The sequence below is a fragment of the Phragmites australis genome, chromosome 9 (genome assembly GCF_958298935.1).
Source record: "Phragmites australis chromosome 9, lpPhrAust1.1, whole genome shotgun sequence".
Taxonomy (NCBI): domain Eukaryota; kingdom Viridiplantae; phylum Streptophyta; class Magnoliopsida; order Poales; family Poaceae; genus Phragmites; species Phragmites australis.
The window spans coordinates 19436196-19461128 of NC_084929.1; the positions used below are offsets into that span (position 1 = coordinate 19436196).

The 24933-nt window shown below is 39.7% G+C and overlaps 2 protein-coding genes across 2 annotated transcripts; one reads left to right on the top strand and one right to left on the bottom strand.

The window, feature by feature from the left end:
* The first annotated feature begins 16834 nt into the window (after window positions 1-16834).
* On the top strand, window positions 16835-19600 carry LOC133928735 (putative receptor protein kinase ZmPK1). The gene has a single exon (XM_062375196.1). The coding sequence runs from the start codon at window positions 16909-16911 to the stop codon at window positions 19330-19332; it is 2424 nt and encodes an 807-aa protein (XP_062231180.1). The 5' UTR covers window positions 16835-16908; the 3' UTR covers window positions 19333-19600.
* A 3524-nt stretch (window positions 19601-23124) lies between these two features.
* On the bottom strand, window positions 23125-24585 carry LOC133928736 (large ribosomal subunit protein eL29z-like). Its single transcript, XM_062375197.1, has 3 exons — window positions 24473-24585; window positions 24197-24335; window positions 23125-23405 (listed from the first exon to the last, which is right to left on the bottom strand). Exons 2-3 carry the CDS (start codon window positions 24296-24298, stop codon window positions 23319-23321), a joined length of 189 nt encoding a protein of 62 aa, XP_062231181.1. The 5' UTR covers window positions 24299-24335; window positions 24473-24585; the 3' UTR covers window positions 23125-23318.
* Between the last annotated feature and the right edge of the window lie 348 nt (window positions 24586-24933).

Below are 24933 nucleotides of genomic sequence, written 5' to 3' on the forward strand. Positions count from 1 at the left end.
TGTTTTGTTAATGTGTTTTTTGAAATTGATGCTTAAAAGTGATTGGAATAAAGGGCAGCAAGCATGCACAATTAATCCCTCGTCTTGTAATGAATTTTGAGAAAAGTTTCAACCAACAGCTTGCAGCGGAATAATCAACACAACATGCACAATCGATGTTGGAGAACGGGTAGGTTACGTTAGTACAAAATAATTTTTTTTGCCACGTTCAACCAGGAAACCATCGAGTATGGGATCATGGATTGTTATCGCTAAATGCACAACGGAAGAAGGGTTGGCGTAGACTAGTCCAACATCTCGCGCATCGATGAAGAGGAAGTAGCCAAACTCAGTAGGGTGATCATCCATTCCACGTGATCTCCTCCTCGAGTAGATGTAGGCGATCGACTTCCTAGTCAGGTGTGTTCCAACTTCCAATTCGAAATAGAAGCCAAATCGGCAACTGCTCTGAGTTCAAGTCACTAAGCCAATCAACGTCGCAATAGCAGCAACACTTTTATGGTATCCACATGTCCTGGAGTGGAACGCCGTGCGCTGATGTGTTAGCACTGCACGCTCGACTAGAGTTTTGGGAGGTTGGGTGGAGGGGCACGGCTAGGGTTTGGAGTGATTGAACTGTATGTGCTATCACCCCATACCTCCCCTTATATAGAGCCCACTAACGAGCTTCCACGTTGGTGGCCTATTAGGACTCTAATCTCTTATGGATCACAATCCAATCAAAACCACTAACGGATCCAATTGTATATGTTATTCCATCTCATTAAGTGTGTGACCCGTTAGGTTCATATAAATGACACATTTTGGAAACCCTTTTTCTTAATCGAAATCAACAGCGGTTTCTAGTAGGACATATTGACTCCTGAGTATACATAAAGATCACATCGGCTGAACATTGATATATGCATATTCTGATCCATTTGCCTCATGATACCAGTCAAGCTCAAGGCGAGTAACGTGTCGTCCTTATGATAGTTTGACCATTCATTCAATCCTATAGTGGATTACTAAACTCGTGATTAACTCTTTAATCATATTGGCATAACCATGCACTTTCTAATCCAACAACATTGAGGGTCCAGAGATATCTCTCCCATTATAAAGGAGGGAGAAATTCCATCTCGATCACTCACACTCCATGTCAAGTTTCATTGCAAACCTGAAAACTATATTTATGACTATCCAGTTATGTAGTAGCGTTTGACAGCCCCAAAGTGTGTCATTACATATTCTAGAAATCAATGATGATCTCAGGTCTAAGAATCCTACAGGTACACCATTTGATATTACAACTGATGGCACATCATATAACAATCCCAACAATATCTCCAAATGGGTCTATCCAACATCATGTTCTCTAATATATGTCCATATTATTGATTTTAAATGATCTATGAAACATAATCATCAATCAATACATGTGCTAATCTATGAATCATTATTGTTCGACATAATGATATAAGACTAGAGATCATTTAAAATAACATCACAATAAAACAAAGAGTTTCAAAAATAAGTCACATACATGCTAATCAATGTAAATGATAATTATCTAACGAATCGAATAACACATTATTCAAAAGTAAATAAACATAGATGTGATACATTCATATCTATGATTGTCTTTAGGGCATATCACCAACAATCGGCACAATAATTTACATGGAAAACCTCGTCCAATAAAGAGAGTAAAACAACAGGGCAACACCAACAATAGTCCTCTCTAGAACCTCTTCCACAATAATGGATACAAGAGTCTTCTGTAGAACTTCAAGAGGTACACCATAGCAGTAGCATCACCAACAAGGTAACTACAACCTTGATAAAATAGCAATAGCAACAACACTAAAGCGATATACGACAAAAGGTAGCACTTTTAGCTAAACAGAGGAAACTACATTTTGTCCCCTTCGAAGTTCAGCTCACACCGAGCAAACCACATATCCAAATGCCTTAAAACATGGAAGAAAAGTAGATTAATGATTACCCCATGATCTGACAAAAAATTAGTTAATCGGACACCATTTGACCCCACAAACTGAGCTTCTGCCAAAACTACGCACTATTGAATCTACTGCTAATAGAGTTGTTAAACTTCCCCTCAAATTCGGTGCTCCACTAACCAAATACTTAATCCAAAAGTACAAGTGTAGAATGAGCTCATCAATTTTGGTGCCGATCCAACCATGTTTCAGTCTTTGATCATGAGATTAATGAAGGTTGCATTGAACACACTAATCTAGACATCAAGCTTCTCCTTCTCTTCCTTCTCTCTTGTATCTCCTTTTGTTGTTCTATGGGCCTCTACACACTTAGCGGCTACTTTTCTCTGCTTGCTCACATCCTCTCAACCTGAACACTGGTATAAGAGATTTAGGGTTTTCTTCTCAACCCATCTCCGTCATCCATCACGATGGCGATCAACGGCTCACATGCACCGGGCAGTGTTGGGCTCTTGGGCTATTAGTTTCCTTGCATGGAGGGACATTTGGCCCAACAAACTCCTCCCCCAATCATCATGAAGAAACTCACATCGTAGCAACACCATCATCACCATGGCGGCACACATCAAGCTTCTCTTGTTTGACCTTTTTGACCCGCTTGCTTTTTCAGAGCCTTCTTCTTCTTGCCATTGGGCAACTTCACCAACTCATCTTGTGTGTGATTCTTCCTCCACTTTTTCTTCACTTCCATTGCATCTACAAAGCATGCGGGTTTCACTCCATTAGATAGCACCACAAACATATCTAACGAATACCTGGTGAAAGGACTCTGATTTGAATGAGATATTATAAGTGGAATTGTTGGTGGCTTTTTCTGTATATGTTGCTCCTTGTCTAGACCTCCAAATTCAGAATACGGTTAGATTTCACTCTCATCACCTGCACCACTTCTACAACTTGTTATGGAACTATAGTTGTAGGAATTGGGTCTTGCTCTTCACGTTGCCAATGAACCTTTGCATCTGTCTTCACAAATATCCTCAATTGTCTCATCTTCAACAAATACAACATCATTGCTTCTCACAACTTTTCTCACTATTGGATCAAACAACTTGTAGCTTCCATCATCCATGCCATAGCCAAGAAATATGCATTGTTATGTTTTCAGTTAAAGATTCTCATCTTGAGGATCACATACCAAGGCCTTGCACCCGAACACCTTCAGGTGGTCATATGAGACTTCCTTGTCATTCCATACATTCTCATAAACATCTCCCTGCAAAGCATAACATGGTGAGAGATTAATAAAATTAGACTACAATCATCAAAGCCTTGCCACAAATTGCCCCTTGGGAGTTTTTCATGTGACAACATGTATCTAATTCTCTCCACCAATGTCATGTTCATCCTCTTAGCAATGGAATATTGTGGTGTCTTCTGGGGAATTATATGATACTCAATCCCTTGATCTTTGCAATAAACATCAAATGAAGCCATATACTTTCCCCCATAATCACTGCAGATGCACTTCACCTTCTTCTCAGTCTACTTCTCAACTGAGGCTAGAAATTGCTTGAACACACTAAGTCCTTGATGTTTGGACTTCAAGTGATAAGTCCAAACCTTCCTGAAGAAAACATCAACATATGTCACAAAGTACTTAGTACCACTAACTGATCTTACCGGTGTTTTACACACATCAAAGTGAACAAACTACAAGAACTCTGTCTTGAAGGGAGGTTAACTTTTGAAAGCATCCTTACAATGTTTCCTTGCTAGGCAATTTGCACACTTTTCCAAGTGCACCCTCTTCATCCCTGACAAGAGATTTTCTTCATTAGCACAGTCATACCATTCTCACTCATGTGCCCGAGCCTCTTGTGCCATAGAACACAAAGATTATTCTTCTCTAATGCATCAATAAAAACACTAGAGAGGTTAGCATGGACATGGTACAACGTATAAATCTTATTACCTTTTGCAGCTATCATGATTCCCTTGGTGAGATTGTATTGTCCATCTCCAAACTTGCTCAATTACCCACCCGCACTCACCTCAAGCTCATCACATCCGGCGTTTTATATATTGAACTCTTTGTTCCCTTCCTGAGCACGCTCCCTAAATCCAACAACGCCTTTGATCCTTCTTTTCTCGTCTTCCATGTCCTAGTGTAGCGCTTGGTACCTTTCCTCTCACTAAACAAGAGTATATGTACACCTATCACTAGGTAGAGCAACTATCACTATTGAGCCAAATTGTCTCAACATGCCTCACAGACTTGAGGACAAATTTTGTACCATTTGGAGTTTTCAAATGCACATCTTCACAACCCCAAAAATACCTAGAGTATAGCTTGTGAAGAACACTATATGAGATATAGCTGTTGGTGATATGCCCTAGAGGTGATCGAGTTTGCAGATTGGATCTGCTAATGGGCTTTAATGTTGATTAAAGGTCCATTAGGGTTTAGAGTCACAATGGGCTTTAATGTTGATTAAAGACCCATTGGCGTGCTCTATATAAGAATAGGCAGGGGCCAAGGCGCATTGAGAGTTTTTTTCGAAAAAAACAGATCTTGCCACCAAAAACCCTGGCCGCCTCCTATTCCCGAACTCCCTTCGAAACCCTAGCCGGGCGCGCGGTGCTAGCACACCGACGCATGGCGATTCCATTCTTGTACGTGTGGATACCGTAGAGGCGCTGCTACTATTGCGGTGCTGATCTGCTCGGGAGTACTTGGGACGTGCTCGGGGGTGCTCGGGTCGTGCTCGGGGTGCTCGGGTCGTGCTCGGGGGTACTCGGGACGTGCTCGGGATGCTCGGGTCATGCTCGGGGTACTCGGGACGTGCTCGGGGGTACTCGGGACGTGCTCGGAGGTACTCGGGTTGTGCTTGGGAGTACTCAGGACGTACTCGCGAGTACTCGGAAGGTGCTCGGGACGTGCTTGGGACAAGGTTGACTATCGACTACTTGACGCGCACGACGTTGGATTGGTCTGCTCCAACTCTTCTTCCGCTACACTGCTCGTCAAGTGGTAACAATTCATGATCCACTACTCGCATGGCTTCCTGGTTGAATGCGGTAGAGAAAATTTATTTTGTGCTAGCGTAGCCTACCCGTTTCCCAACAATAGCATGCATCATGACACCACTGTATAATATTCAAATCATCTTGTCACCATTCACATGATTAATGGCTTCATCATAAAAAACAATAGTGTTCCTTTTCTCATTAGTGGAAACACTTGGGCCAGCTACACCTTTGTCTTCCTCAGTGAGAACCATCATTTCCTCAACTACAGAAGTAACATAGCCAGCATCACTATCGTTGTCACTATCAGTATCTTGTTTTCATGTGTTTTTTTTTTCTTTGAGCTTCCTCTTCCACTCAGAGCGGTCCCACTTTTTGTGTCCCATCTCATGAAATGATATCATTCAATTTTGTAAGGCCTTCCTATTTACTTGCTTCTACTTCCTTATTTGCTTTGCCTTCTATTTTTTAAGACTTTCCTCATGACTTGTTTCTACTTCTAGATTCATTGTGCCTTCAATTTTTGAAGACCTTCCTTGTGACTTGCTTCTAATAAAAAAATCACTCTGCCTTAGATCTCTACTCTTACTTCTCCCTCGTGAGTCAGTGACCAACAACTCACCTTGTGAGGAAGAACCCTCCCTTTTTGCAATCCTCCTTTTCTCCTCATTTATCACTTTGGTCTTGATGATATTTCAAGTGACAACACCATTTAGAGTTGAATTGCATAGAGTGACCTTTAGAGTTTCCCAAGTGTCTAGCAATGAACCAAGTAGCATCAAATATCTCACCTCATCTTCAAATGTAATGCCCATCGATGAAAGCTGATTTATAATGCCTCTGAAATGCATTCACATGATCAGCCATAGGAGTGCCCTCTCGATACCTCAAACACATCAATTGCTTGATCAAGAACATCTTGTTTGTATCTTCCTTTCGAGCATACAACTCCTCCAACTTCTGCCATAAGGTACGTGCATGTGTCTCCTCACTGATATGGTTCAAAACATTGTCATCGACCCACTATCGAATGAACTCACAAGCTTGGCGATGAAGAACCTTCCATTCATCATCAGACTTATTATTCAGCTTCTCAGTGACAAACATTGGCTTCCAATATTCTTTGGCAGAGAGCAAATCCTCCATCTTACCATTCAAGCTTGATAATTTGTATCATTCAATAAGATCATCATACTGGTATTTACTTCTATCTTCACCACAAGGCAAACAACAAGTAACACTAGTTGAACACAATATAAACCTCGGTTGAACCTCAGGCTCTGATACCATTCCGATGTGAATAAAGGGTAGAGATCGTGCAAAAGTAATATATCATCTTGTGATGAACTTTGATGACAATTTAAAACAACAGCCAAAAATAGAATAATCATAACAACATGCACAACCGACACAATGATTTAATGGAAAACTCCTCCAATCAAGAGGAGTAAAAATCACGAGGCAAACAACTCACTCCCAATCTCTTGCATTATATAATGTTAATGGATACAATTCATCTCTAAAACCTATAGAGGTACACTACAATAGTAACAATACCAATAAGGTAACTACAACCTTGATACAATAGCAATAGCAACAACACTAAAGTGAGATACGACAGGAGGTAGCACTTTCAGCTAAACAGAGAAAATTGTATTTTGTCCCCTTGAAAGTTCATCTCACACCGAACAAGCCATAGATCTAAATGGCTTCAAACCTTGCAGACCTGTAGATCAACAACCCCCCCCCCCCACACACACACACAAACGGATAAAATATTAGCTAAGTTGGACACCGTTTGACCCCTGAAATCGAGCTTCTACCTAAACTATGCACTACTGAATCTGCTGCTAACAATGATGTCAAACTTCCCCTCAAATCTGGTGCCCCACTAACCAATGTCTTTGATCATGAGATTAATGAAGGTTGCATAGGACAAGCCAATCTAGACATCAAGCTTCTCCTTCTCTTCCTTCTCTCTTGTGTCTCCTTTTGTTGTTCTATGGTCTGCTACACACTCAGTTGCTACTTTTCTCTGCTTGCTCACATCCTCTCAACCTGAACAAGGGTATAAAAGAGTTAGGATTTTCTATTCAACTCATCTCCACCGTCCATCAAAATGGCAATCAATGGCTCGCACACACCGGGTTGTGTTGTGTTCTTGGGCTATTAGTTTCTTCATTTAGAGGGACAGTTGGCCAAACAAAAAATGCAACTTTTAAAAAAAAACATTATGAAATAGAAGTGTGGTTGTCTGGTACATATGAGGATATGATTAAAATTGTGGCTTTCTCATAGTTTTGACAAAGGTAGTGAAGTTTTATGAAATTTACTCAAAGCGGACATGAGTATTTAATCCGAGAGAACATTTATTTTGTTTTTACCTCTGGTTTCGAACCTTAATTTATTTTTCTACTGATTTCTTCCACTAAAATGTAAAAGTAAAATAAAGTTCAAAATTGTAGACCCTTGCGATACATGAGATGATTTCATCACCAGAAGCACCTTCATCTTACTCCTCGCCACTCTTATTGTTTGCTTCCTCGACTACGTCATGTTCCTCAGGAACTAGATCATACCGGGAGTGTGGAAGCTCATGTAAGAGGAATGGCAGTATGGATGCTTGGCTTGTCGGATATCATCCTGACTTGACCGGATTTGAGCTCAAGAAAGCAAACCACATCCATGCCACAGGCAGAGGCACGATAGTTAGTCCTAGCCCGCCACCCTCCGCCAACATGAGAATGATGTCGCACTGGTACGCGAACGGTGTGTTGATCAACGACAGATGAAGTCATACGCCACGATCCTGTCCCTCGAGAGTGCACAGATTAAGTAGAGCATATTCCCCATAGTGCGCTGGGCTTTTTGCTGACCACGATGATGCTATGCACAAGTTCAATGGAGGTCATGTCGCTCCAGAATACTCCTTTTTTTCTTATTCTTGCTGACTTAGCTGTTATACAGACCATTCGAGTTTATGTAGCAGTCTTGAAAGGGGAGAAAAGTATATTCGCTGGCTTTTAGCTTCATAATATTTCATAATAGTATTATCTATAGAGGCACCCATAGAAGTGACAGCAAAAAAAAGAGTTGTACTAGTGTCGAATTTGCCAAGAACGAAGGAGGACGCCCAAAGCCCACTTGCAGAGCAAATATTGTCGAACATCATGTCCTCGTGTGATAGGCTGACAGCTGACTCTCTCTTAACCCTCTCTTGGTACTAAAAGCCAGCACATCAGAACATACTCATACTCTCGACGTCTATAGTACGATCTGCTAGAATATGTACCTAGAACATAGATGTCTAGACAATTTCAACTTAGATCAAAAAGTAACAGTTTGCAATTTTGCCAACAATATATCAAGTTCCCAATGATAAATCATTCAACACATAATTGCCAGACTTCAAGATTTGTGCTGTCAATTTTTAATGTGGAAAAGGAATTTGTTATCTATATTTTCGGAGGGGAGAGAGAATGGGAGAGGTAGTCCTAAGGGATAGTAGTAGGCATGGAACTGTGTGCGCCGGGGACAAGATTTTGAATTTGATTCTGTAAGAAGGTCTTCTTGTGTCGAGACTTGCTCGGGGCTACATATTTCGCAATGTACATGTCATGTAATGTGAAATAGATTTTGTAGAGCTATAATCTTTTATAGCACTATTTTTTATGTGTACACACTTCTATTAAGAAAAGTTAACATACTTATACAAAAAGACACAAAAAATCGAAAAAGTATGCCACATGAATCTATCTCATTTTTCATCACCGGAGCTTCAGAACATCCTCAAATGCACATATAACCTTGAGGCCAATAGAAATGTCTCGTTTAAATAAATTTTAGTGACACCAGTAAATTCATTGCCCATTTTTTATTTGTGCATATGATTGTTCCTTATCACCTTTAGTCATAAAAATTCTCATCATGTACACATGAAATTCCAGAAATAAGAACTCATTCTAATCTGCGGACATGAGATTTGGAGTTATTCACATATTTAGAAATTCAACCAAACAAATCTGGACAAGGGGAACAAAACCAACCACGTGTACCAATCAAAATACAGTTCATGCACACTAATGCAAAAGAGTTGAACACACAGCGAAAAAATGGCAAAAAATTAAGCTTACTAGATGACACAAAAAGCCATCAGATAATGAATGACCAGAGTTTGAACATATAAACTGTAAATTCAAAAAAGATGCTCAAGTGCAGGAACATATGACTTTTTTTGTACGGTAGGAAAAAATATACCCCCTCCAGTCATAATAACATGATGTTTTGGACAAGGTTCGGTCAAAAATTTTAAACATTGACTAACTGTAGCTTTCAAAATATTTAATGTGTAAACATTAAAATCATATGTACGTATTTTTCTTGAAAAATGCTTTCATAATATCATAAATTTATTGGACTTTGTAACAATCCTAATAAAAAATAGTGGTCAAATTTATGCATTGGAAATCATATAATGTCCAAAACGTCATGTATTTGTGACCGTAGTTGTCTTGGATTTCAACACAAATGGCCCATGCATAATTGTGTTGGACAGGTTCGAATAGCTCTAGCTTTCCGAACTGTTGTACAAGAGACAGAAATGGCTGAAATAAGAAGCGAATAAATATCATGTGAACACTTAGTCTAAATAGAGTCATAGGACATGAGACTAATAAGACCCATTAGCAGTAGAAAGTTTAGTCTTATATTGCTCATCCATGTAAAAAAGATCCCTTCTTTCACCCTTATATAAGGAGAAGAGGAGTTTCCAAGTTGTACACATAATCATCAATAAAGTAGTGTGGTATTGGGCTACATCTTGCGTCTTCTATGTGATGTTCCTTTCAATTCTTATTTAATTAGTGCGCGGTAATGTGATTACTATAACAAGTTATCAGCACGAGAGTGATGGCTAATCAGATATGTTTCAGCGTACTAATTTCTTTTGAATTTAATATTTTATTAAAAAATTTAGAAATAAAATTGGGCGACACATTGGCGGATTCAGGCATTGTTGACGACCACCAGCAGCCACCGATCTGCCATGGAGAATCACGACCACCATCGGGCCACCGCTTCACACCTTTCCATTGTGCCACCATCGCTCAACGCCAGGAGAGTGGTCGGTCTGCCGGCATGCATGTGTGCACATGCGCAATTGCCATGCCATTCTCCAGCTTGGTGGAATGGACGATAGCGAGCGACGTGCTGCTGCCACCACCGCGCTGGGCCTTAGGCCAGCAGGTGTGCGCAAGCGCCACTCCGCCACGCGTTGAGCCTTCAGACAGGCCGATGTGTGCACAGGCTCACTGCGCACCACCACGTTGTAGCCGTCATAGTACCACGCCTTAGGGCAGGTCGGACCTAATCCAGGCTGATAATTATGTAAAATTATAAAAAGGTCCATAAACATCTAAAATGTACAACTCAATGTTTTAAGACTTCAAACATATAGTAATTCACATGTTTAAGAGATTATATTCTAGAAGTTTGTATTTAATTCTATGTTTTAAGTGTAGAATTTATTTTCTATACGTATTCAAATAGTATAAATTAAGGTTAAACATGTTTATGGTCTAAAATTTTCACTTTGGGGGTACCCTAGTGCCATATGTAACTTATGTTGATGCATTTAAATGTAGGGAACATTCACAAAGGGCATTTCATGCATAAGGGACACTTCATGAAGTTGAAGTTTGGATGATCAAATTATCCAACGTGAGCAAATGATGTGTTGGGATATTTCAATTTTCATGACATCATGAGTACAACCTCAAATGGTGGGAATCCCTGTATCATCAAGAAGCGCATGGAATGTAGCTAACTTAATGATGGAATGGCAATTAGTTGATTGGTTCAGACATATGGAGGATCCATTGTTTATGTGGATAGAGATTTGGTTAGCATATGACTTTGCAAGAGAGTATGGAGTACGTCATCCTCCTATTCGACCTAAAAGGAAGCCCATCCAAAAAAATCATGTCAAGCCTTCTCAGAAACAAGGAACTGCAAAAGGGAAGGAACAATGTCATCAAACTAAGCCTAAGAAGAAGAGAAAGGCAAGGGATACATCCAAGAGTAAGGAGACCAATGCAACTACTTCTTCCAAAAGAGTTGAACCTCCAACTAAGAAACCTTCTCTAGCTAAGAAAGGTTCCATGCTCTAGGTGTGGTGGTCTTGACCATACCAAGGCCACATGTAAAACATTAATACACCTAGTGGCACTTCATAAGATGAAGATAATGGATGCAGGGTTGAAAACCATTGCAGGAAACATGTCTATTTATGACAGAGAACCTCTCATGTCAGTGGAAGATGTTATGATGGGCATCTATGAGTATGGCTCAAATGAGTTAATGTTCACTACAAATCTTCCTACAATCATAGATATATAGATCTGGATCTTGGAGACTTATCCACATGTAAGGGCATAGTAACATTTCCAGAGGAGGAATACTTTGATAATTCCCTTGTTTTATATGAATCATATTAGATAGATACCATTTATCAGTTTGTGGTTTAAATTGTATCATAAATAGATTGTGTTTACAATTGGTGTAATTCCTGCATGTTTTATATTTATGTTTATCAAATATTTATTTATACAAGATCATTTACTTCCTGCATGTAGTGTGCGACCAATGGATGAAAAGCAAGAGATTTGTTTGATCCACAATAGTACCACAAATTTTTATATTGAGAGATAGAAAATACTTCCAGTACTATGTCCAATGACTGATAACGTGCTTATTGTAGCTAGTAACTTTGGTAACATTGATGGGACTCGAAGAGACGTAATTGTACTACCAATTTATTCCAAAATAATCATCGGTGATACATTATTTAGTTTAAAAGTATCTGAAAGAACGATTTCCATGTGAAAACTGATGAACAGAATGGGAATGGGTACCTACTCATAACCAATAAACTATGGAAAGGCTTCTGTCACTACGCTCAGAGTTGTACTATACCTTCATCAGACCCGATGAAGACATTTTTGCGATGAATGTCTAGACACAAGAACCTGAAATGTGGATAAAATTAATTGGGCCTTATGCAGCTGCACTTGCTCTTCATTTGTATCCATTAAAAAATACCAAACCAAAGAAACAAGTTGTTCATCCCGCTCTTGGTTTGTATCTGCTTGAAGAGACTGAACCAAGAGGTAGGGACTTGTTGTATTGCAGTGTCTTAGGCTTGTATCCATCATAGATAATCGAGCCTACATGATGAGATTGACGTGCATGACCTTGGTTTGTATCCATCATAGAGACCAAATGGAGATTACAAGAATCAAGTCGCTTATTCATTGGCTTGTATCCGCTAACTAGACCGAACAAAGAGGCACACTACAAGGGATAAGGAAATTTGTGGTAAAAATTGTTGTCACAAAAAGATAGTTTTTCGTCACAAAGCAGTGTTTGTGGCAATTTTTTCGGTCACCACTAGTTGCCACAAATAGTAAAGTCACAAATAATATAATGATGATTTTTAATTCCCCACAAATGACTATGATCATTAGTGAAAAATGGAATTATATATCACTATTGGTCTGCCCATTTGTGACGATATTCGTGGTCACAGAATCGTATAAATTAGTGACGGAAATTGACATCACTTATATTTATTTTAATGACAAAAATTGGTGTCACTTATATTTGTTTTAGTGACGATAAAAGTTCACATAGCTACATAAGTATTTATGACAATTTAATCATCACAATTATTATTGTAATAGTGGTGACATATAGGGTCACTAGAGAGTAAATATTAATGACCAAGTTTATTCACTATATGAGTTTATTGTGTCGATGTTTCCTCTCACTACTATATTTATAATTGTGATAAGTGAATCACAACAATTATATTTGGCAAAAGTGGTATCTTTGTCATCATAAATCTATATTTATTTGCTACAACAAGTGTTGTCATTGGTACAATTATGGTGGCAAAATGTTGTCACGCATAATAAACTTTTTGTGGCAATTAAAGAGATGTGGTGTGAGAATAATTTCATCACAAAAACACTAAGCTATTTGTGACAAAATACTTTTGTTATGACAATTTTTGTCACAAGATAAAAGTTGCATTAGTGTGGAATGCTTTTTTGCGGTGAGATTTTATCAATAATATAGTAATGGATACTTGTGACAAACAATTCATTATAATTATCCATGGGGATAATAGATTTATCTTCCCTCGATCGCATCGAGGTATCGATACCCGAGTAATCGACCCGTTTCCCAAGCAGAGTCTCGCGAAACCTCCCCTCTTTACCCTCAATTACATCTGAAAGTGACTTGAACAAATCCCGAAACTCTAAACTACCTATTATAAAAAAAACCTAAAATTCCTAATAACATACCAAAATCCCCTACACGATTAGTTACAAAAGCTTTTTGACAAGCACCTACTGCAATCGGCCGTGCGGCTAACCTAGCCTCCTCCGTCCCTCCATACCAACAAGGGGTAGTACAGGAATATTGACCTGGAATAACCCCTTTTGTTATTCTATGTGCACTCTTCCGTTCGTTTGTTAGGATGACTCAGCTGTATACATCACTGCACTTCCACTTGACACCTATTTAAACAGCTCGTCTCGCCGTTCCTGCCAAGAAAAAAAGTGTAGCATCGATAAATCCATGGGATAATATTTCACAGTGACAAAAGTAGCATAACAAAAATACTCTTATGAAAATATCATTCTCACAAATGTGCATCAATGCCACAAGCATATTTATTTGAATAATTCTTTGACCATAACAAATTTTGAACACTTTTTTGTTGCTGTGGGAGATTTCATCACTAATATAGTAATTCCCTACTTGTGGCAAATAATTTAGCATAATTATCTATACCACAGTGACAAAGTAGCATAACAAAAATACTCTTATGACAATATCATTCTCACAAATGTGCATCACGTGACCCAAGCATATTTATTTGAATATCTTAGATGCTGAATTGATGCAGGGCCTTTGTGAGTGCTACCTTTGGATATCCACATTGCCCTACAAAATAATACAAGACACATTGTTTAGTACGCAATTATAGGAAGAGAAACCATATCGTAGAAATTAAAGTGAGCTACATAAATCATACTTCGCTAATTTGTGCGTTCAACGAAGGCTGCGAAAATGAATGAGGAGCATCAGAATTTCTGCATGCAAGAAAAACAATCATATGTTGATCCAGTTGTTGCCTTACTAGACGTGCAACTTCACCACTTTGAGTATCTCACAAAGAATTCAGCTCAGCATGCTAGGACTACTGCTCTTCTTGTAATTATGTATTTGATTGAACCATTGTGGAGACTTGGCCTTCCATGGCCCGTGCATGTTGCTTAGAACCCTCGATATTTGCTTGAGCACTAGCTGCATGATGGTTTGAGGCCTCAATTTGCTCACGTAACCTTATCCTTTCTTCACCCACTCGGTTGATGGCACGAATACCACCACCACATGAATGGTTTGGTTTACTACCAAGGACTAGTGCAAATTGCTCAACCATAGACACAATCACAAAGGAAATTCGTTCTTGATGTGTCTGAGCAACTTCATGTAGTTTGGTCAACAAGATAAGTATGTAGTTTATAACACCTTGTGGTCGCTACTATGTGTTGACTAGATCAGTTGTTTAGAATTCATTTGTTTTGGCTTCTGCAAAGCAGGGCATAGGTGGCTAATAAAAACAATATCAATATTGTATGACTCTTATAAATAAATGCTAATTCATTGTCTACAAATGAATCCCCATCTATTCTTACACATTAGAAAGTTACCATATCTTCAATTCCTAGAGACTATTAAAGGAAGACAAGCAAGCAATCATCCAAACAATCAATATAGTTGATGTTGGAAACCTTCTAGGATTTAATAGAAAACAGGTAATCAATATCAAGGTTTGGTATAACAGAGCTAGGTCATAACTATTCGATCATATAAATTAATTAATGTAAGCATGTAGGAATATAAATTTTCAAATTTGGCTCTACTAGGTTGTGTTTATAAAACCTAGGTAAAATATGGTTAAAGGGTGTAGGACTTTCCTTCATTGGGTCTTCTGCTCCTTCCTCGTAATATGGGTCCACAGGTTCCTCCTTGAACGCTTCTCCTTTCTAAAATATGCAAATTAACATTAAAAGTAAAATATGGCAAAAATAGCTCAAATACAAATAATTTGAATTTAAAATTTTAATGATCTTAAAAATTATAAAAAAAATGATGTGGTTAAATAGATCTTGAATTTAGATGAATTTTGGCAAAAGATGCGTCAACGGGCAAGAGCGGCGCAAGGCGGGGGGGGGGGGGGCGTTGGGCCGAAAAGGGGAAAAGAGACGGCCAAACCGATAGGAAAAAGGAGAAAAAGAGAAATAGAAAGTGGAGTTCTGGGCTGGGCGGCTGGGCTGAAAGGAGAAGGGGAAAATGAATTCAGCCTGGGGACAATTTGGAGATTTTGGATAGTTTGAACATTTTCTGGTAAATGAGATATTCAATTTTAACTGAAATCAGATTTCAACTTGGATTTTAATTTAAGCATATTCTCTCTTCTAATTGCCTTAGAAATTGATTTGGACATATTTTCAAAATTCAAAGTTTAAATTTGATATGTATTTAGAGTATGTTGCCCAGTTTAACACTTACTTGATTTGATTTATTGATTTTTTAAATCAAAATTCTAGTTAATTTTATTTGATGGCTAAAACTCTGGGTGTTACAGATAATTATGAACCGAAGTCAAGATATAACACCGCATTTCCCAAAACTTGCATCGTGAGATGGTTAGGTGACTGAAACTTGTTTGGAGTTCTGGACTGCGGCAACAGAACTGACAAGTCCATATCCCTTCTGGACAGCTACTGCCTTGACCTGATCTTATTCAGAGTTCAGAATACCAACAATTCGGTCAAAGATAAAAGCCATCCCAGCCATCATCATCTGGCTGTATATACATGGATGAGAGAGACCCATTGAATGATGAATAGTTTGAAGTTTGAAGCACATCTGAACGCTTAGGCAGATTAACTGTAGGATTAACTGCACACGGTCAAAGATAAAAGTCATCCCAACCATCATCATCTGGCTGTATATACATGGATGAGAGAGACCCATTGAATGATAAATAGTTTGAACTTTGAAGCACATCTGAACGCTTAGGCAGATTAACTGTAGGATTAACTGCAAACGGTCAAAGATAGAAGTCATCCCAACCATCATCATCTGGCTGTATATACTTTGAAGCACATCTGAACGCTTAGACAGATTAACCATCAAGTTTGAATTATTAACTGGAATTTTGACTAATACCCTGACAGAAAAAAAATACAAAATTCAATTACTGCAATATATAGGTTTCCTTGAACCGTAGTAACTCTGTCAGATAAGTTGCATCTATGAATAACAATCAGATATGAAAATCCAGGTGCAGCTCAGTATAGGTAATAACATACTTCCCAAAACTTGCATCAAGCTAATGTAATTGTCATATTGTATCTTATCTCGTTCATCCACGGAACCATTTCCCAAAGTGGCATACGATTAGAAGTGTATAATTACCTGGAAAGCAATGTGGCATCACAACTCACAAGTCCATGTCCCTGTACGACAGCGACTGCCCTGAGCTGATACTTGTGCTTCCTTGAGGGTTACAGCAAGTTGAATGAAAGGTCACCCTGCAGCGTTGTCATCTGGCTGTATATCCTTGGATGAGAGAGACCTGCCGGCGATGAGATAATTAATTCATTTCTCGTGGCGAAGTCTAACTAGAATTGCTTCTCTTCTGCAGGATAGAAATATTCCAAAACGTTGCAGTTGCACCAGTCGCCCCGCCTGTTTTTGACTAAGACCAGTGATCTGTCAGAACTTCCATGCAAAGACCATTGGAGCACCTGCAATGTAACCATCCAACTCTGAAGCTCAGACCATCCCTGCAACCATGGCTACTCTCCTTGCTGCTCTTGCCCTCCTTTCTCTGCGTGCTCTACCCTTGAGTGCCGCGCCTCACGACACTCTACAACTGAAATCATCCCTCGTCGTCGAAGAGTATGAAACCCAAATCCTGAAGTCATCGGGCGGCACATTCTCCTGTGGCTTCCGCAACATCTACACCAACGCCTTCACCTTCTCGATATGGTACTCCAATTCTGTTGACAAGGCCGTCGTCTGGAGCGCGAACCGCGGCAGCCCGGTGCACTCCTGGGGGTCCGCCATCACCCTGCGCAAGGATGGAAGCATGGTCCTCACCGACTACGATGGCACGGTTGTGTGGCAAACTGACGGCAAATTCCCAAATGTTCGATGTGCTCAGCTACTGGAGACTGGAAACCTTGTCTTGAAGAACTCCAGTGGTAACATTGTTTGGCAAAGCTTCGATTCACCGACGGACACGGTCCTTCCCACACAGCGCATTGCTGGTACAACAGAGTTAGTCTCTACCACTAAGCTGCATGTTCCTGGTCACTATATCTTCCGTTTCAGCGATCAGTCGATATTGTCACTTATATATGATGAAACTAATGTTTCCAGCATATACTGGCCAGATCCTGATTACCAGTACTACGAGAATTATAGAAACCTTTACAACAGTACTAGGATAGCAATCCTTAATGATTATGGGGTATTTTTGGCGAGCGACTTTGCTAAGAAACATGTGATTGTTGCCTCTGATAGAGCCACTGGGATTAAGAGAAGACTTACCTTGGATTATGATGGTAATCTTAGACTCTATAGCTTGAATAACTCGGACAGAACATGGAATGTTGTGTGGATTGCTGAATCTCAACCATGCATGACTCATGGTTTATGTGGTCCGTATGGAATCTGCCACTATTCGCCTAAACCAACATGTTCTTGCCCACCTGGATATAAGATGCGCAGCTCAGGTAACTGGACACAAGGTTGCATGCCGATTATAGACACCACATGCGATGGGGAACAGGATGTGACCTTTCTGAAACTTCGAAACACTGATTTTTGGGGATCTGATCAACAACGTATCGAAAAGGTGTCATTGCAAGACTGTCAGAACGTATGCAGAAGGGACTGCACCTGTAAGGGGTTTCAATACCAAGAAGGAAATGGTACATGCTACCCAAAGGCTCTTCTCTTCAATGGAAGGTCTTTCCCAACGCCCACTGTGCGCACAATGTATATCAAACTCCCTTCAAGATTGGACATATCAAATGCCTCCATTCCGCAGTCCAATGTGCTTGATTCTATACCACATCGTCTTAATTGTACAGATCATGTAAGCACAACAACCATGGAACCATTCCCCAGTTACTGGAATAGGACTAGTGGGGAGGAACCAAAATGGTTCTACTTCTATGGGTTTCTTGGTGTCTTCTTCGTTATCGAAGTTTTCTTCTTCGCATTTGCATGGTTCTTTGTTTTGAGGAGGGAGTTGAGGTCATCACAGGTATGGGCAGCTGAGGAAGGCTACAGGGTGATGACTAACCATTTCCGAATGTATAGTTACAGAGAGCTGGTTAAGGCAACTGAAAAGTTTAAACATGAGCTTGGATGGGGAAGTACAGGGGTTGCCTACAAGGGAATATTGGATGACGATCGAGCGGTGGTCGTAAAAAAGCTGGGAAATGTAAGGCACAGCAGAGTAGAGTTCCAGGATGAGTTGCATGTTATTGCAAGGATTAACCATATGAACCTAGTAAGAATATATGGGTTTTGCTCAGAAAGATCCCATAGGATGTTGGTCTTGGAGTATGCTGAGAATGGATCGTTGGCCAACGTATTGTTCAAAAGCAAAATCTCTCTAGAATGGGAGAAAAGATTCAACATTGCTTTGGGTGTTGCAAAGGGGCTGGCCTATCTTCACCATGAGTGCCTAGAGTGGATCATTCACTGCAACCTGAAGCCAGAGAATATTTTGCTGGATCAGGATTTGGAACCTAAGATCACCGATTTTGGGTTGGCAAAGCTGGTCAGTAGATCTGGGTCTAACCAAAATGTGTCACGAGCGCGAGGAACCATAGGTTACATTGCTCCAGAGTGGATATCTGGTTTACCGATAACGGCAATGGTTGACGTGTATAGTTATGGAGTTGTGCTTCTAGAACTAGTGTCGGGAACGCGAATTTTTGATTTGGTCAAAGGTGAGGATGGGAAGGTGCATGCGATGCTCAAGAAGTTTGTCAAGATGCTTTCCTATAGATTGGACAGGGAGCAACCATTGTGGTTAGCAGAGTTTGTAGATTTCAGACTGGGTGGTGAATTCAACTACTTGCAAGCTAAAACGTTGATCAAGTTGGCTGTCTCGTGCTTGGAGGAAGAAAGGAAGAAGAGGCCAACGATGGAATCAGTAGTCGAGAGCCTCTTTGCAGTTCATTTAGCTGGAAACTAATGAAACAACAATAAATATATGCTGAAGGAAGCATGGAAGTATCTTTTCTGATTCCAAGACGCCACAAAATCTCTTTCTGGTGTGTTTGATTTACACCTCATAATGTTCCAAGTCATGTAGTAATGGAATATTGGTAACTTATTTTCTAATTTCTAGTGGCTTTTGTGTATGTTCAAAATGTTCCTGATACTGACAATAGTAGAAAGCACGTTTGGGGATACCACAAATCAGGTCGGTACTAAACAGCATTGTAAACTAGATGATACACGCGCGGTGCTCGAATCGATAGCGATAATTTGTATTTGCATTGGTATTAAAATTTGTGTGGTAAAGAAAATGATAATTCGAATAAATTATGTGATAGGTGCAAGATGAAATATTAGAATTTGTGTAATAGACAATTTGTGAATGTGCTCGTCTGTAGACAAAATGTAGGTGTCAAAGAAGATTGGTTAGCAAAGCGAATAGCAGACCTGAAAAATAAAAAATTGCAATGGGATCTTGACATTAACTTTGGATGTGAAACGGCGCAGACAGAAAGGCTGCTTACAGCATCTTCAACTCACTTCCTATTTATAGCTCTCTATTCATCTATAAATAGATAGCTCTCAATCCAGATTTCACTCCATGTTACACAGCATGCTCCAATCAGCTCCTTAAATTTCGCTCCCTAAACATGAGTCTGATCTATCAGTATTATTTTATTAAGAGTGAATTACACAAAACTATAAGTATTGTAATATTTGTAACATAAAACTACAAGTATTATGCATTAATTTTACACAAAACTCGATTTTAATTAGATTCATTCAAAAAATAGTCTTATATTTCTTCAAAACTCCTAAAACTTTTTGTATGTGTTTTATAATCCATGTGCAACCCATTTTAAATGGATTCACCCAATAAATCTTATGTAAAATTTAAACTAAAATTCTCCAAAAATGTAACTTTTATAACTGATAATAATTATTAGGGCTACAAATAAAATCCTAAAAATATGGAAAAATTCACTAATATTCTTCTTATATGATAATTTCTAAAATTATTTTCAGTCCTAGATTATATGGTGAAACAGTGAGTTCCTTTGTAAGTATACAAATGGAGCAGACAAATGAACTCACTTTTTCACTATATTACCTAGGGCTGTAAATAATTTTAAAAATTATTTCATCAAATAATAATATATTAGTAAATTTTACCATATTTTTGGGATTTTATTTGAGACCCTAATAATTGTTAGGAGTTGTAAAAGTAGCTTTTTTAGATAATTTAAATTTAAATTCTGCATGGCCTTTTTGGGTGATTCTAATTAAAATTAGTTGAACATAGATTATGAAACACGTACAAAAAGTTCTAGAATTTTTGGAGAAACATAAGATCATTTTTACGTGAATCTAATTAAAATTAGGTTTTATGTAAAATTAATGTACAATACTTGTAGTTTTGTGTTAATATTTATAATACTCATAGTTTTGTATTATAAATGTCATCATAATTATAGTTTTGTGCAATTCACTCTTTTATTAATTTATCTCCCAATCTCATATTCTCTTTCTCCCAACTAAACACCGACAGCACACTCTTCTCACCTCGCGCAGAGCATCGAGAAGCCCATCCACTACCTGATGCTTGGCCTCTGTGTGCCTGATCTACAGCCTTCTTCCTACCGTGTGCCACCTTCGTCCCCTCCTTCCCAACGCCCGAGCTCGATCTCGTCGCAATCCTAGATCCAGATCGAGCTCGACCTCATCTCGAATTCGGAGGGGGAAGCCAAGAACCCGTCGGGCGGTGGTGGTGGCAGCGGAGGGGGCCAACGGAGGATCCGGAGGTGGTCACCGTCGAGGATCCAGAGCGCCTGGTCGACCTCGACCTCCCGCACATGGTCGATATTGAGCTCGACCTCGTCTCGGCGCGGATCTAGCTGGACCTCATTCTTGTGTTGCCCTTGGCCTCCTCCCGCGCCCAATAGCGAGCGGGAGCAGCTCGCTAAATGTAGCGAGTGAGGGAGGAGGAATAGCGAGCGATAAAATTTAGGGAGGGTAGCGAGCTGGTTGGAGACCGGTTTTGGGTGTTTTTCCTTATATAATAAGGTAGCGAGCCAAATAAGGGCTCGGTTGGAGTTTCTCTTATAGTGATGTATGTGGGCATATGGCCCTTAACAGTTGTGCAACCTTCAAAGGCAGAGTTGGGAGTCATCCTTTTCAGTACTAGACCTGCACTTTCTGGATCAATGTGACCAATCGTCACAAATGGAATCTGCAAATAACCGCAAGAGCAGATGATCTTCAATCCAACTCACATATCATCTCTAAAAAAACAGATGGACTAATTAGCATGCTTCCAAGGAAGGCGAGAGAGAGACATGCAAGGACAGGGTTCACGAATTCGTTCGGCCACTGCAACACGGTGGCCATTGAATTCTCCAAAATTCGTGAATATCGGTACGAATTTTGTGAAATTCGGTAAAAATCAAACTCTTTTTGTCAATTTTTTTATTTTTTAAAATTTTGAATTCGAATCGGACCAGAATATGGTCAGCGGTGCGGACCGAATACGTAGAAAACCACAAATTTCAAGCGACTTTCGATAAATTTGTGAAAGCATTGGTTGGATGGACCAGGCGTCCAACCACCGTGGTATGAGCAAGCTGGGAAGCAGGCGGAGACATTCCATTCCTGCTTCCATTTTGAAAGGAGTTGTGGAGAAGGACAGTGAGGAATAACTGCACAAAATGATTGGGCGGCTTAGATCTATTAATGACATAGCTAATCTAGAGAGCAGCTCTGGACGAAATAATTGCAGTCAGTGGAGGATCACAGTGTACTGTACATATACGGATTTAAAATTATGCTTGTTAAAATGATAATTCGGTAACTTTAATTTGGTTCCCGAGATTTTAAGCTGTGCTTGTTAAAATGCCCGTTTGGTAACTTCGATTTGGTTCCGCGAAGCAAGCGGGTCACCAAGATTTTGGTTAATTGATTGTCTTCTCAACTAGTGTGCTCTAACCAAAATTCATTTCATTTGTCCGCGGCCGTTGCATACAAGATAACTTCGTCGGCATCACCGCAGCTGGCGCCGCCATCTATGGTGGTAGACGGCGAGGCGCAGTGGCAACAACCGAGCCACCATCCACGCCCGGGGGCACCAGGATCGTGGTTCCGCGAGCACGATTGCCGCCGCCAGCTCAGAGAGTTGATGTGCTGTTCCTGGCTTCTTTTCCAATCATTAGTTAGCACTGATTTGGTCAGATTTCTATTTCAACAATTAAACTGAAGCCCATTCTATTTCCGCATGGATTTGAACTAAAGACCTATTCAACTCCACATACCAAACGGAGCGCAAGGCAACACAACGCTGGCTATTGTGGAAGTAAACTTCAACTTCGAACAATCAACAAACGTCACATGAGGAAATTCATACATATTTTCCTAGCACTCGTTACAATGCATGTCGCTGAGAACATTCAGTTACACAAAACCAACAGCTCGGTAACAGATACAACTGGCTGAATCTGGTGTGAATTGTGTTATGATTTAAAAAGTTAGCAAGGTTAAAATTATCTCAACTCAAATCACAAAGCAGCGCTGTGCTCAAATCATGGATGACAAATCACCTAGTAGCATATAACAGGGAAAGTGACAAGCCACCAAACCATGGAACCATGACATGCCTACTCGCTAAATCAAGAACAGACATCTGGATAACAAACCAAATGAAACAGCCCGCAAATATGCTTGTAGCAGGTAAACAGGCAAAAACAGTCATCACAGACAAAATGGCATAATGATATACTGGGATAAGCCAATTCTCATAAAGCTGCAAATACCGGTTCTAATTCAACAGTCTGTAACTGGGTGCACAAGACCAACTAGGCAGCATAATAAAAAAACTTTGTTACCAAAAGAGAGATCTCATCTCATACAGAACAGCGAATGAAGTTCAAAACTGTAGACACTAGCGATGACACCAGAAGCTCCATCATCTTACTCCTCGGCCTCAGCCTCAGCCTCACCACTCTTCTTGTTGTGCTTCCTTGAGTACCTCAGGTTCTTTAGGAACTTTGGGTCCATCTAAAAGCACACTCGTCAGCTTATAGTTCATAGATAGAAACAAATCAGCAGGATACAACTAATTGGCAGAGTAAACCGACAAAATAAATGAAAATTCTGAATGAGCACGATAACAACACCAAAGAATGCGACTAGAAACAATCTGTATGTCATGCTAACTAGCACTATACAAAAGTATACAACTTGAGAATTAATGTGCAAAACACTCATCGGTACAGCAGGTCAGCAGCAAAGAATTATGACAAACATCAGATAGTGTCGCAACCAAATCGCAAGTAATCAGAAAAGACCAAAAACTGGATCCATTGCAAGCATATTTTCCAAAAGTCCAAATTTTACCAATGATAAGTGGACTACAGCAATAAAACTAGAATAAACAGCATAACAAATTGAGCACATTATACAGCATAAAACAACTTCTACGACTGCACTTAAATATTTATACAAGGAAATAACAAATTTTAACAACGATTAACACTCATACTAGAAAATAAGAATGAAGAATAGCCCTGAGATAGTGCCTATTGAAAATTATTAACAATTGTGCAGTAAAGCATCACGGTTTTGGAGTAACAAAGACCGCATTCTAGTAGGAAAAAACACATTCTAGTAGGAAGCTAGGATAAATGGGTATAATCCAGTATTGATAGCATTTGAACTCGACCAAAAGTGCACATTATGAAAAACAGCAAGTTTCAACAAAAGGCTATTAAACCATAGGGTCTATAGAGCGCACGTAATTTAAAATTTAGATATCGGAATGCGGCAGAAGCAAGCAGAGGAGCACGTACACCCTTGGTGGAGGTCTGGCGGTGGCGCTTGGGCTTCTTGATGCCGTTCTTGTGAGCCTTGTACGACTGGTTGTGCGCCGTGTGGTTCTTCGACTTGGCCATCTCCGATTCCTCTTCCTCCAATCACCCTCGATTACACCTACAAACAAATCGAGGGGTCAATCAAACAAGGTGAAAGCAGAAATGCGGCCGAAAAATAAGAGGAGACGAGCGAAGCAGATTGCCCGCGCGCCCGGGTGGGGAGACGGAAGAGGAGGAAGCGCTCTTGGCTCTTACCGGCGTCGGTGCAGGTCGGCGGCGGCGAAAAAAAAAGCTAGGGTTTCAGGGGTGACGAGGCTTGGAGGTCTTGATATATATAGAGAACGGGGAAACCCATGTTTGGATATGGGCTGGTGTCCAATTTTCGGCCCATCCAAGTATCCGGACCGCTTTATACTGCGCCCTGTGGATGGGCAAATTTTTTTAAAAACAATATTATTTTTATTAGAAAATTAAAAAACAATAACAAAATCTAATATTTATAAAAAATAGTTACCTGTCGGCATGCAGAGTGTTTACTAAGATACGCGACACTGGATCTGAAGACATGTTGGCATTCTTTGTCCTGTAGATGATATTCAAATAAAATTCATAACTTGTACAGATAATTTTTCGATGGAGATGATCATTATATGAAAATTATGCTTTTGATATGATCTATAATTTTGTATTTTCACATTTTTTTCATTTGAATTTTA